Source organism: Scleropages formosus, chromosome 10, assembly GCF_900964775.1.
Source record: "Scleropages formosus chromosome 10, fSclFor1.1, whole genome shotgun sequence".
NCBI classification, from domain to species: Eukaryota; Metazoa; Chordata; class Actinopteri; order Osteoglossiformes; family Osteoglossidae; genus Scleropages; species Scleropages formosus.
The window spans coordinates 4,679,602-4,693,349 of NC_041815.1; the positions used below are offsets into that span (position 1 = coordinate 4,679,602).

At 40.7% G+C, this 13,748-nt stretch overlaps 1 protein-coding gene across 1 annotated transcript in view; it reads left to right on the plus strand.

Moving 5' to 3' along the window:
* Positions 1–11,622, plus strand: part of LOC108941708 (neurobeachin-like) — a 215,912-nt gene extending 204,290 nt beyond the window's left edge. Inside the window, exons 54-57 of the mRNA XM_029255524.1 lie at positions 6,181–6,282; positions 6,809–7,005; positions 7,442–7,593; positions 9,812–11,622. Coding sequence (XP_029111357.1) covers positions 6,181–6,282; positions 6,809–7,005; positions 7,442–7,593; positions 9,812–9,902 — 542 coding nt within the window. The 3' untranslated portion in view covers positions 9,903–11,622. The remainder of the gene's footprint in view (positions 1–6,180; positions 6,283–6,808; positions 7,006–7,441; positions 7,594–9,811) is intronic.
* Positions 11,623–13,748: the final 2,126 nt, after the last annotated feature.

Below are 13,748 nucleotides of genomic sequence, written 5' to 3' on the forward strand. Positions count from 1 at the left end.
TAAATAATTTGAAAGGCATAGTACTGATATTCTCGAAAATCTAAAGTTGCACACATTACAAATAGAAAAGTGTGTGTGTGTGTGTGTGTGTGTGTGTGTGTTGCTTTGGGATATGCAGAAAAGTATAAGGAGATGTTATGTTTGTACATGTTGGTATGTAAGCTAGAGAGGTACAGGCCTCTGTTGTATAAAGAGTGTCTTTTTAACAAAACTAATATTTACTCTAAAACTCACCTGACAATCTCTCAACTCACATGAGGAACCCCCCCTACAAGCATTAAAATTTCAATTAAAAAATTGAGCCTGAGCATTGCACAAAACAAGCAACACTCCTTCACTTGGCATGGCTCTTAACCGTCTGTAGCTGTGTGCCCCCTCACAAGCACCTCTCAGAAATCTTGCGACTCTTTATCAGAGTAAATTTTGATGCATTATAACAATAAGCCCTAGTGCAAAACAATGCTGAAGTGAAAAGGGAAGCCTTACCTATCAGTTTAAACTTGAAGTGATAGAACACAAAATTCTCTTAAAGGTAATTAGCTTTTTGTTTACAAATCAGTATCATAACTAAAACATTACACGTTGCTCAGTAAGAAAAGGGTCCCAAGCATTATGAGCAATTATAAGAACGATAATGCAGACAAGGTTATAATAATCTTTATTTTATATAGTACTTTTAAGATCGGTTTCTCAAATTGTATTACTATAAAAAAGATAAATAAGAAATGTAAGATAAAAGAAAATTGTGTGAGTGAATGAATGCCTGAGTGGTGCGAGAGAACATGGGTTCTGTCCCCGCTCAGTCTCTGCGTTGCATGTTCTCCCTGTGTCGGCATGGGTTTCTTCTGGGTGCTCTGATTTCCTCCCACAGTCCAAATAGATGCTGTTCAGGTTCCCCCATAGTGTGTGGGCTGATAACACTAGAGAGCTCATTGGAAGTCGCTTTGGAGAAAAGTGTCTGCTAAATAAATTAATGTTAAATGTAAATATATGGGTTACAAATGTAAAGCAATGAAATGTGCTATATTAGCATTTAAAAATCAAAAAAGGGTGACAGAATAAAATAACTAACAAGCTTTTTAAAATTTACAACAAAGTGCAAATAGAATTAATCAATTATAAATAACTACTGATTCAATGCAGGGTTTTGGTGGTTCACAGCCTACCCTGGAAATAAGACATGGGGGGGCACGTTGGACCAAATGACATTCCATCACAAGCAGTGATAATGAACGAATGAAAAAAAATAAATATTGAAAGAATAAGCAGAAATAAAAATTGTGTTAATGTGTGGGTGTGTCCCCTTCCCCCTCTGGCCTTACGCCCTGTGTTGCCGGGTAGGCTCCGGTTCCCCGTGACCCCGTAAGGGACAAGCGGTTCTGAAAATGTGTGTGTGTGTGTGTGTGTGTTTTAAAACATATGTTGGTGTCAACATTGTAATGCATAGAATACCTTTTATTTTGGCATTTTAATGTTAGGCAACATTTTCTGTCTGGGAACCAATTTTGTCCATAAAAAAACCACGGTAACTCAACTAATGGCTGATTTCATAAAACAAATTAACGCTGTTATATGAGGGATGGGTGTAAAAAATAAATGCTGACAAGGAAGGGGAGGGCATGAAAATGTCTATCAGTAAGCAAATGATTTTAAAGATGTCAGTTTTAAGCCTGGACTAAATACACACACACACACACACACATTATCAGAACCGCTTGTCCCTTACGGGGTCACGGGGAACCGGAGCCTACCCGGCAACACAGGGCGTAAGGCCGGAGGGGGAGGGGACACACCCAGGACGGGACGCCAGTCCGCCGCAAGGCACCCCAAGCGGGATTCGAACCCCAGACCCACTGGAGAGTAGGACTGCGGTCCAACCCACTGCGCCACCGCACCCCCCAGTCGCCTGGACTAAATAGCATCCTGATATTGTGGCTGTGGTTTGAAATGAGATTTTCTCAATTTTATAAAAGGAAGGACTTTTTTCATGTTTGATTAAAAAAAGGCAGTTAAGACTTTGTTTCATGAAAATTCATTTTACCAGCAGATTTTCAGGAAAACAATTACAGTCAGTATGCGAGGGAAGTCTATTTCCTGATATGTATATACAGGGTAAGTCTGTTCTCAGATTCTGATACATGATTTTAGCATTTTGTTTGTATTATTTCCTGAAAGCAAATGAACACAGTTTCATGGCTGTTTTCTACTGAGTTTCTTTGGAACAGAATGTGCTCCAGACTGGGTTCATCAAGGTGGCACCGGCCACGGAATATTTGTGACCCGATTTAAGCCGAGAACTCATGGCTGCACATTTGCGGGGGATTTCTGGAGCCCCTTTCTTTCTCAGTAGCAGCAGGACTGCGGCTGTGAACGAAAGAGCAACGTCTACATCAGTCCATCTGTGTCACGCTGATGCCCTCGCGGCTGCAGTGAACACTCAGACGTTGATCCAGGTTGTGGTGATCAAGTTAATTACACCGAAGAGTGTATTAATTATTCTGTTCTGCCTGGGTGAGTTCTGCCTGCTTCACACACAATAGCAGCGGGCACCACTGAGCCGAGAAAGGTGAGGATGTCTAGGACAGCGGAGATTCGCTTTTGCTGTCACTGATGTGTGTTTCAAAGGACAGTAATTAAAAGCCATTATTGACTGTATGATGGCAAACTTAAAATGTTCTCTTGCATTATCTACTTAGAAGAAATAATATTGATACAGTGCCAATGATTTTGGTCCTTCAATCTTTCCATACACTGCCTTCAACATACAACACCAAAGCCCCTTGCAGCACTAAGTCAAAGGCAATAACAAACAGCCACATAATACAGACGTCCGTTCCTTTACTCATGGGTTAGGTTCTGTAAAAGTCTTATCAGACTTTTCATTTGAACAAAATTATTAAGCACATGAACATTTAAATTTTATTTACTTAGCAGACACTTCCAATGAACTCTATGTAGTGTTATGAGCCCACACACCTTATTCACCAAGGTGACTTACACTGCTAGATACACTACTTACAATGGGTCACTCATCCATACATCAGTGGAACACACTCTCTCTGTCACTCACACACTATGGGTGAACCTCAACAGCATGTGTTTAGACTGTGGGAGGAAACTCCTGCAGACAGAGGGAGAACATGCAAACTCCACACAGACTGAGCAGGGATCGAACCCATGTCCTCTTGCAAATGACTGAAAAAGCCTCCACAGACTCAAGTTGTGTTGATTTCTGATCAATACATCCCATTTTACATAGAAAAAAAGGTGCAGAAAAAGTGCCTCACTAACAATCAGGAGGAGCAGACATGAGCTGTAAACACTGTGGAAATTGGTTGAATTAGTCAGTCTCTCACACCCAGTCAGTTCGGGCTGGTAGAGAGAATGCAGCTCAATTTCACTTTTCAACAAAAAGAAATTTTAGGAAATAGAGCTGTGAAGAAAACACAAGTAAAAATAAACTGGAAGAACAGTCATACCTACAAAAAGTTGGACTTTGACTGATGAATATCAATACAAATACTGCAATTAATGACCAGACTAATGCAGGGATGTGGACATTCCAGTGTATAATATCAGATTTTTTTTTTTTTTAAAAATCATTTTCACATGATAGCAATTTTGTTATATGTAAATACACACACACACACACACACACACACACATTTTCAGAACCGCTCGTCGCATACGGGGTCGCAGGGAACCAGAGCCTACCCGGAAACACAGGGCGTAAGGCCAGAGGGGGAGGGGACACACTCAGGACGGGATGCCAGTCCGTCGCAAGGCACCCCAAGGGGGACTCGAACCCCAGACCCACCGGAGAGTAGGACCATGGCCCAACCCACTGCGCCACCGCACCCCCTATATGTAAATATTTAAAAGTATTTTAACACAGCATATCACAAAATTTGCTGTTTGTGTTCCATTTTGTCTTTTTTTCAAATACAATACTCTGCAAAAGGGGGGTGCGGTGGTGCAGCAGGTTTGGCTGGGGCCTGCACTGTGGTGGGTCTGGGGTTTGAGTCCTGCATGGGGTGATTTGTGGTGGACTGGCGTCCCGTCCGGGGTGTGTCCCCTCCCCCCTCAGTCCTGCACCCTGTGTTGCCAGGTTAGGCTCCAGCTCACTGTGACCCCACTCATGACAAGTGGTTGTACACGTGTCTCTCTCTGCAGATGTGTGCTGTGCAAAAGTCTTAGGTGTTTCAGACATTTCACGAAAATATTTGTCTTGGTTATTTTACATCTTATGCATTTGTGTGTCAATAGGAAAGAGCATGTTTTGGATTTCCAAACATTGTTTTTGCAAAAAGTGAGATATTGGAGTGATTTTTGTATGTTGAAGAAAAACATTGTAATAACCATTTTCCAGATGAGGAAAAAAAAAAAAAAAGAAAAACCTTGAGGTCTCTGTAGGCATAGCCTATAGCCCAGTTCATGACTGAACAAATATAACAAAGCAGTGCTATGATCAGTGACCTAATCAGCAGACTGAACCAAATGGACTAATTGAAACAAACAGTTGGGGAGAGGGAATAAAACTGGGCAATGGACATACACGCTAAAAACTCGCAGTGGTGGAATGCAAATCTAACACCATATCAAGAGTGAGCATAGAAACAGGACACAAGGTGCATCCTGCATAGGCCAGGTATCTCTCAAGCAGACATTTTGCAGCATACAGGTGTTTCCAGATGTATGTGCTTCTGTACAGGAGCTAGAACAGCACAACCGGGTAAGGCTGAGGACGAGAAACACAGTGGTCGGCCCAGAAACTGAGTGCAGCACATGAGAGATACATCAAACTTACTTCCCTTTGAAATCAAAAGATGCCCAGTTCCCCTGTCAACTCAGAACTGGTAGAAACCACTGAGACCCTGGTACACCCAACTGTAGCCCAGAGAAGTCTTGTCAGAAGTGGTCCTCATGGAAGAGTTGTGAACAAAAAGCCATTCCTCCAAGTTGGAAACAAAGCTAAGTAGTTCAGCTATGAATGAAAACAAGGACTAGGGTGCATAAAAAAATAGCAGTAGGTGCTCTGGATTGATGAGTAAAAATTTTACATTTTTGCCTCTAACAGAAGGCAGTTTGGGGGCTTGAGAGTGCTACATGGATGAGTGTTCGTAGGAAACAGTGAAGCATGGTGGAGGCCCCCTGTCGGCCTGGGGCTAAATGCAAATGGGGTTGTTGATTTGGTCACTGTTGAGACGTACTTGCAGATTCTTATCCATCACAGAATGCCAACAGGAAAGCATCTGATCGCTCCAAAATTCATTCTGTAGCATGACAGTGACCCCCAGACAGACAAAGCCATAAGAAACTATCTTCAGCAAAAAGAAAAGCAAGGAATCCTGCGACAGCTGGTATGGACCCCACATAGGACTGATCTCAATATCTTCAAGCCAATCTGGGTTGACATGCAGAGACAGAAGCAAATGAAACAGCTAAGGTCTGCAGAAGAACTGTGGCAAGTCCTGCAAGACACTTGGAACAACCTACCAACCGCTCACCTTAAAAAAAACTCCATGCAAGTATACCAAAGAAAATTGATACCATTTTAAAGGCAAAGGCTGGTCACATCAAATATCGATCTGATTTAGGTTTTTTTCTGTTTATTGATTAATAAAAAAACAATTCATGGCATTATTTTTGTAAGTATCTTTACTGTATTTTTTCCCTAGAAGTTTCTAAAACTTTTGCATAGTACTGTATATTGAAAAAATATTGTGATGCACTGGACTAAGGTTATTCAAATAATCACTGGGGGCTCAGTCATTATTTTCCATCCCAACTTATGCTAAAGGACACTAGATAACTCAATAAGGGACTGTAACCTAAAGGTTTGTCTTCTGTCCCATGAGGGCCAGAAATGCAGTAAAACTGCACTGATTGCATGGGGGAAGATATCCACTTCTTGTGTATTACATGGAAACTGTTCCAATCAAATCCTTTGTTTGCAGCATCGCCAGAATGCTACTTGTGCTGTTCCATGTACAGCTCTGGTTGCCAGGAGACATTCTCTGGTCCATGGCTGTCAGTAACTGTCATCTCCGGGGTAAAACGTTTAAGGTTTAGCACTTTGTAAAGGATAGAGCAGCTTCTCCTTCTACCTCTGAGGTCCTTGTTATCCTTACTGTATTGCTGCAGCCCTGTTCATTCCCTCTGCTCTGTCTGCCCTTCCAGGTGACTATCCAGCCCCCCGAGCAGTCCTGACTGGCCATGACCATGAGGTGGTCTGCGTATCTGTCTGTGCAGAGCTGGGCCTGGTCATCAGTGGAGCCAAAGGTCAAACCACTGAACTCCCCCTTTTTTTTCTTTACAAAAGTACTTTTTATCAAGTAAGCCACGGGGTGGTGGCAGCAGATGTGCCCACATCCCATCTTCTGGACTAATGGCAGCACCTCGAGTGGCTATTTCAGGAGATTTCCTTTAAAACAAAATTTAGGCTCAAAAACATTGCTTTTATATGTTTGCAGTACTGAAGCAATTGGGCCTTTTTTATACACTTCTGTGACGTTGTTTCATTGACTTTTGGTAATTATTCACAGTAAAAGCCGCAATCCAACCCATAAGTCCACGCACTGCCTCCTCCTACTTGGTCACTTTTGGACCAGTGGCAGACCAGCATGTAATAAAAGGAATATTAATAAATATCTTCATACTCACTAGTGGCTTCTGAGAGTACCATGGAGTAATGAGACAACACTTCAACTGTAGTCTACATTTACATATTATGTATCATACATTGTATCACATTTTGTAAAGGAAATGACAATAGAGTGTGTGTGTGTGTGTTTGTGTGTATCTGCAGAGGGGCCCTGTCTGGTACACACAATCACAGGGGACCTGCTGCGGGCCCTGGAAGGCCCTGAGCAATGTCTGAGGCCCCGTCTCATTGCTGTGTCCAGCGAGGGCCACTGCATCATCTGCTACGAGCGAGGTCGCTTCTGTAACTTCAGCATCAACGGCAAGCTGCTCGCCCAGATGGAGGTCAATGATGCCACTCGAGTGAGTCCCCCACCTCTATGTGCAGATCCCAGGAAAGGTCGTAGTTTGGTACACTTCACTAAGGTAATTTACAGGTCTGGCATCATTAAATACCCAGCTGTTTGAATACATACAGATGTGTCAACTAAACCAGCTGCTTTAGTACCAAATGTTTACTAAGCAAAAAATTTTACACTATAATGGATTAGTATAAAAGTTCTGCCATAAAGGACAAGACCAATGTTTCTGTTTATAGCTAATTTTAAATTTACACACATTTATCTGATGTTTGATAACAAAGCTCAATTATTTTTTGACAGTACTGAGTCTTGAATCTGTCTTTAGCTCCATTCTACAAACTGATATATGCATAAGGTCAAACACATTTTTCAGTCCGTCTCCTGCCTATCAGAGCCAGACACTCCAATTCCAGTGTGACACTGTCGTCCCCTCATAGGCCATTCTCCTGAGCAGCGACGGGCAGAACCTGGTGACGGGTGGGGATAACGGTGTAGTGGAAGTGTGGCAGGCCTGCGACTTCAAGCAGCTATACATCTACCCTGGTTGCGATGCCGGCATCCGTGCCATGGACCTGTCTCATGACCAACGGTGAGCACGCCGCCTCTTACTAAACCCCAGAAAACCAGCTTGAGTGAGTTATCTGCCAGACCACGAGTTTAATGGCTGCCTGCGGGAAATGCAGCATGTGCACAATACAGCATTTGTAGTTTGCGGAGCAGCTATGCCCGTGTGTTTCATGGTTGTCAGTGCACATCTATGAAAATGGAGCCTTCTCTCTGCTTTGTCTTCCTTAAATAGAACCCAGTTGCCATAGAAACAAAGCAGTGTAAGGGTCACCATGTGGCACTCATGCAATGGGCTTAAAGTCACAGCGGTCCAATCCCACCAGACAGCACAGTCCTGCACGCTGTTCTCTGCATGGATGCAGAGTCTGTGGCAAGAGCAGCCCATACCCCTGAGCCAGTAGCGAAATACTGTGTAGAGTGAAGGAGGGGAGCTGTGTAACAGTGCTGTGTGATCACGGGTCAAGGTGCTGACAATGTCGAAAGATCTCAAGTGTCAGCATGCTGATTCTGTGTTTCACTGGGGACACACCAAAGTTTCCTCTGTGGCATACAATCCTACCCAGAGCAACAAGAACAAGAGGTCAATTTTAACCATTTTCTTCATAATCTAGGAAACTTCCCTGCTGTTTTATGCAGTAACAGCAGCTGACTGCCGGGGTCTGCCACCACCCACAGCTGCAGGTCAGCCCAGCAGCCTGACTCAGTGTGCTCCTGGCCCTGTGCCTGGGCTCTTGCTGAGTCACGTGGCTGTGCAGAGCTGTGGGGACCTGTCAGTGCTGCAGGACCCCATGAACTTGGCCCCAGTGACCCTCCCACGTACCATGGCTGTAGTACTGCAGATGAGCGAGTCAGCTCAATGGGCGCCTTTAGCTGTCCAGAGAAAGGCTCTGTAATTTACAGCCACATCTTCCAGTAACATTCCACCCTTTTTAACAGTCCGATGGCCCCATTAACAAGGCTCTATAGTGTGTAAACACGCACACGGAGCCTTTTCTGTGGTTGCGGTGCCATCACTGTAAGTTAGTGATGCTACAATGTTAACTATTTCTGTCATTCTTGTAATTTCCACAATTACAGAGCTTATTTTATTTATTTAACAGAAGTCTTTCTCCAATCAATTGTACAGCTCAGAATAATGAAGAGAGGACTTCACTATAGATCACTAGAGCTTTAGATACAGACATGTAGTTGTTGAAATAGTTGTCTTATACTACCATTTTTTGCTGGCACATATTACACAAGTAGCTGCCTACATAAATAAATACTTTGGATACAAATTCAAAGAGCTGACAGGAGATCAGGACAGACATGAGTCTAAAAAAGATTTCTTATACAAGTTTTTCAGACCCTACTTGCATGCTGGGAGAGTTTCAGCAGTTCTAAGGAACAGGCAGAGCTCATTCCACCAGACTGGAGCCAAAATCAAAAATATATGGATTTTTGATCCCTTGTGAAGAAATCACAGTCAAAGGTGGAGGAGTTTAGCACTCCTGCCGTGTCAGACTAATAAAACACCAACAGGTGGCATAGCAGTTAGATTTTCCACCTTGCACTCAGAGGTCCAAAGTTTGAATCCCACCTCCTCCTATAGTACCCTAAATGATCATACTGTACAAATAAGTTAATTGTAAAAATAGTAAGTAGCCTAACATTGTAAGTTTCTTTGGAGAAAAGCATCAGCTAAATAATGTAAACTATATTGAACCTTTTTTTTTTTTTAAAAAAAAAAAAAAATGATTTGCAGCAAATACTGTAGATCTTGACCAAAGCATAGACAGAGACAGAGACACAAAAACTGCAAATCCATGGATACATAATACAAGGGCAGGAGTTTACAGCTGTTAGTAGGGGTGGTCATGCAGCATTTTAAAAAAAAGTTTCAAAAAGGTGACCAAATATTCTAAAATTCATTGTAATTAGTATGCGGTTCAAATGTTTAAACTTTCCTTCCTCGAGGATGTCAGGGTCGGCCACATATTTGTGGACAGAGCATCTGGTGTCAATCATAGGAAAATACATCTCCTTGCCAGATGTGTAAGAGTAATCAACCTGTTTTTCATAACTTCATCAAAACAGAACTCTGGCTGTGCTTTAACAAGATTATAAAGGGGGACAAATGTAACTTTTTGTTAAATTTTCTGATGCTCTAACTGTTTTCTTTGTGGGGTATTTATGCCTACAAGAATGTAGTGACTATATGGTTGACTTTTTCTTTTCCAAATGCTTCATTCTGGATGCAGGACCCTGATAACAGGCATGGCATCTGGGAGTATCGTTGCTTTTAACATTGACTTCAACCGGTGGCACTATGAGCACCAGAACAGGTACTGAATGAACAACGGGATGTGCGTTGGTCGACTCCGTTGGCAGAACACAGGCTAGCTGTGGAGGGGCGACAAAGTAAAACAAGTATTCGAACAAGAAAGAACGTTAAAAACAAGGAAGAACTAGACTCCGGCACACTGCCTCTGCTACTGTTCTGCATCACCCAGCAACAGCCGGTCATGCTATTCACAAGAGTCCATTTTGTTGTCTGTCATTTTGAGCTCTGCAACAAGACTTTGCCCCCACCCCCACATCACATGATTAGATGGCAGGGGCCATCAGCATGGTTTCCTAGAAATTCCCACAGATATCTTCATCATGAAGACATGGAACTTCTGAGGGTACGGTCTGGGCAGCAGCCAAATGTCAGTTTAATGCCAATTTAAAATTACACTTTGTTCAGCCTAAAGTTACTAGAATGCAAATTCAGGAATGTCTGGTAAGGTTTTTAGTCAAACTTTTCACTATCTCTTTCAAACTGAGAACTAGAAAAATTTATTTCCCCCAAAATGAAAATATGTATTGCTGTACTCAAAAAGTAGGGCCATTGAACATCTGTCATTTAGTAGTAAAGCTGCACATTCATGCTTTTTCCACAACTTTTTAATGCAAGAATGTACTTTACACCATATGTAGTTAGCTGTCTGTCGGACTTACTCAGAGGGCACCCATTTTTGTCAAGTCTTGGAGTCACTTGTCTGTCAGTATACAGTACAAGCAAAGTCTGTTCAATATTGTTTAATATTCAGTGTAGCAGCAGCAACAGTGAGAATTTTATTTCTTCTGAATACAGTGTATTATTCAGGCCGAAATAACCACTGTGTCAAATGTCCCTTTTTTGCTTCATTACATCATGGTTTTATTCTTTAACTTTTTCTATATCCAAAACCAAGCCATTACGCATGTTATTAACTAGTATGTTCATTTCTGCAAAAAATTGACAGTTCAATTAGTGTACAGTTATGTACATACTGTGATGAAAGGAACAAAAGGCATGTGATGGGATTGTTTTCCCATAATGTAAAAGAAAAAACTCCCAGCAATTTACTGACGGTACTTTCATTATAGGGAAGCAATTGCACCAGACACAATTAACTACTGTGGTTAACTTACATCTCCACTGTACTAGTATGTTGCAGCACTGGATCCTTTACTCGTTGTGATTTGTATTTTAAGGATTCAAAAGCATAGGGCAGTCAATGTGAGCTGTGTAACTAGAATGTAAGCAATATCATGACTTTACAATCTGAGCAGAGATCATTTTGAATGGAACTCAATGGGGTGGTCTATGTAGTCCTGTGAATTGAGGAAATGCCTGCACATAAATACAATATGTATATATATATACAAAAAAGGGTCAATGCCATTTAAAAATGCTGAAATATTTTTCGATATAGAAAATCTTAAAATGGTCAATGTTTTATTGCAGACATTTAAAACATGCCACAACTGTGTGAAAAATAAAATATGCAAATAATTTGATTTTTAATTTTTTTGCCATTTATGTATAAAACCATCCCAAATGGACAAGCTGCTTTGCATGCTGGAAACCATGAGAACACTGGGTTGGTGCTGTGTATGTGCTTTTTTTTTTTTCCAATGCTGTTTTCTGCCTTTGTAATTTGCAATTAGGTAAAGTTAAGTTAAAGTGCTTCAGTTCTGTTAAATTTTAGATATTTGCCAAACTTTTTAAGTTTTATTTATACTTTGCTAGAGAACTGTTTGACCCCAGATTTAAATGTCAATTCCAACTGTTTGTCTCTGTTGCAAATTGAATAAAGCAGAATTTCTGTTCAAATCCATTTAACTTATTCCACTATATAAAAATGTAAAATAAACTGATTTAATTTTTGCGTATTTATAATAATAAAAAAAACACATCATTGCATTGTTATGACATGTTTATTCCACACAGTTTACATTTGGGAATTAGGTATCATATACTGTGCAAACATGTTTGGGTCACTTTGCCTTGATTGATATATGGTTTTAAACATAACCTATTTAACATATTCCAGTACATCAATGAAGAGTAATTTTATCAGGCAGCTTCAGACAGTGTGTGTGTGTGTAGTTTGAGTATCTTCTTAGTCAAACATTGCATAGTTTACAGTGTAAACCATAGCAGTAAAAAAGTTGTCTAAAATTTGTGCTCATAGTTACAGTTTACATTAATGCTTTGCAATGGAGCTCCATTTAGCAAGTTTCAATATTTAAACATTTATTTGCTGTTTTGCTAAATTTAATTAAAATTGACAAAAAATATAGACGTTTGTATTTTGATGTCTTGTGGAAATAGTTTCTAAGTTGGACATTAACCTCAAATGCTCCACAGGTTAGAATTTTACTCTCACAATTACTGGTGAGAGTAAAATGCGGTTTATACTAACTGCCTGGCCCCTGTTGCAGTCAGGACTTTTCCTTCATCTGATACAAGGTTACGAGTTCATTTACTAGAAACTTATCCCCAAGTGTTTAAGTCGTATTTTCACTGACCATTATTACCATTTATTCATTTATCTGACACCGTTCTTTAAAGTGTTTAAATTTTCCTACAAAGTTAAGGTTTTATACTAAGCTGCTTAAAATGATTTACATTTATTCATTTAGCAGATGCTTCTCCAAAGCAATGTGTATTACACCAATGGAAAGGAAGCTTTAGATGCAGACATGTGAGTTTTGAATATACTGAACTTGTCACACACCACCATAGAAACCCATACATTGCACAAGTAGCGGCATATAGGGTTTCACTCATTTATACAGCAGGTTACTTATTGCTGGGGGAATTCAGGGTAAACACCTAGCTCAAGGGTACTACAACTGGAAGAGAGATTTGAACAGCGTTCTTCAAATTACAAAATTATGGCTCTTGTAACTATGCTACCATTAAACTGAAAGCAGTGATGATATTGCAAAAACACCATAAGCACATTTACTAACTAACTGCTCAAAAGTCACGGTTCACACTGGGAGTATCAAACATTACAAGTAGCAGTACTCTAGTATACTCTACTGGATATTAGTGAATTTTGTGTAACGTGTATCATAAAAAAAGGATCAGCAGATGAGCACAAACACCCTGGTTTAGCTCTGGCCAGTTCCTTGTGCCTTTTTATTTATTTTTTTTAAAACTACAATGGATCATAAATATCTCTGCCTGGGGACTACAAACACCCAGGCTCACGCACAAGCCTTCCCAGCTCACCAGAGGGAGAGGCTGCGCTGCTTTGTTCCCATCTGAAAAATCCCTGCTGTTGCCTCTCAGAACTAAAAGCTGTCCGGGTTACTGACATGTACAGTACATTATGTTTATTCATTTAGCAGAAACTTCTCTCCAAAATGACTTACTTACAACTCTGCGTAAACAAAAGTGCAGTTCACCAATAAAGAGATACACATCCTGACATGGAATTCAAGGAGCAGGGTCAGTTTGTCCAATGCCATCATTTTGCTGGCACACATTAGAGGAACACCCACATATAGAACTGAAGATGACCTTCTCATCGGCTGGGTTACATTCAATTTATGAACTTCGGGTAAGAAGCCAACTCTAAGCCCAAATTAAGTAAGTTTGTAAGTACATGACTAACTATAAAGCTTTTTCCCCTGTCCATTCCACTGATTCTCCTTCATCCACTCATATATTAGTTAATATGCTGTACTACTCCAACAAGAACTAAACGTCTGCTACACACCTACTGTCCTACTGCAGCAGTAGTCGTACTGCTTTTAGTTTTGATATCTTAAAATAATTTTGCTGAGCATTAGAGAAAATTTAATCAATAGCAAAAATTACTCAAAATATTCAAACAATAAAGATCACTTATTGATAAACTCTGGGCTTGCATT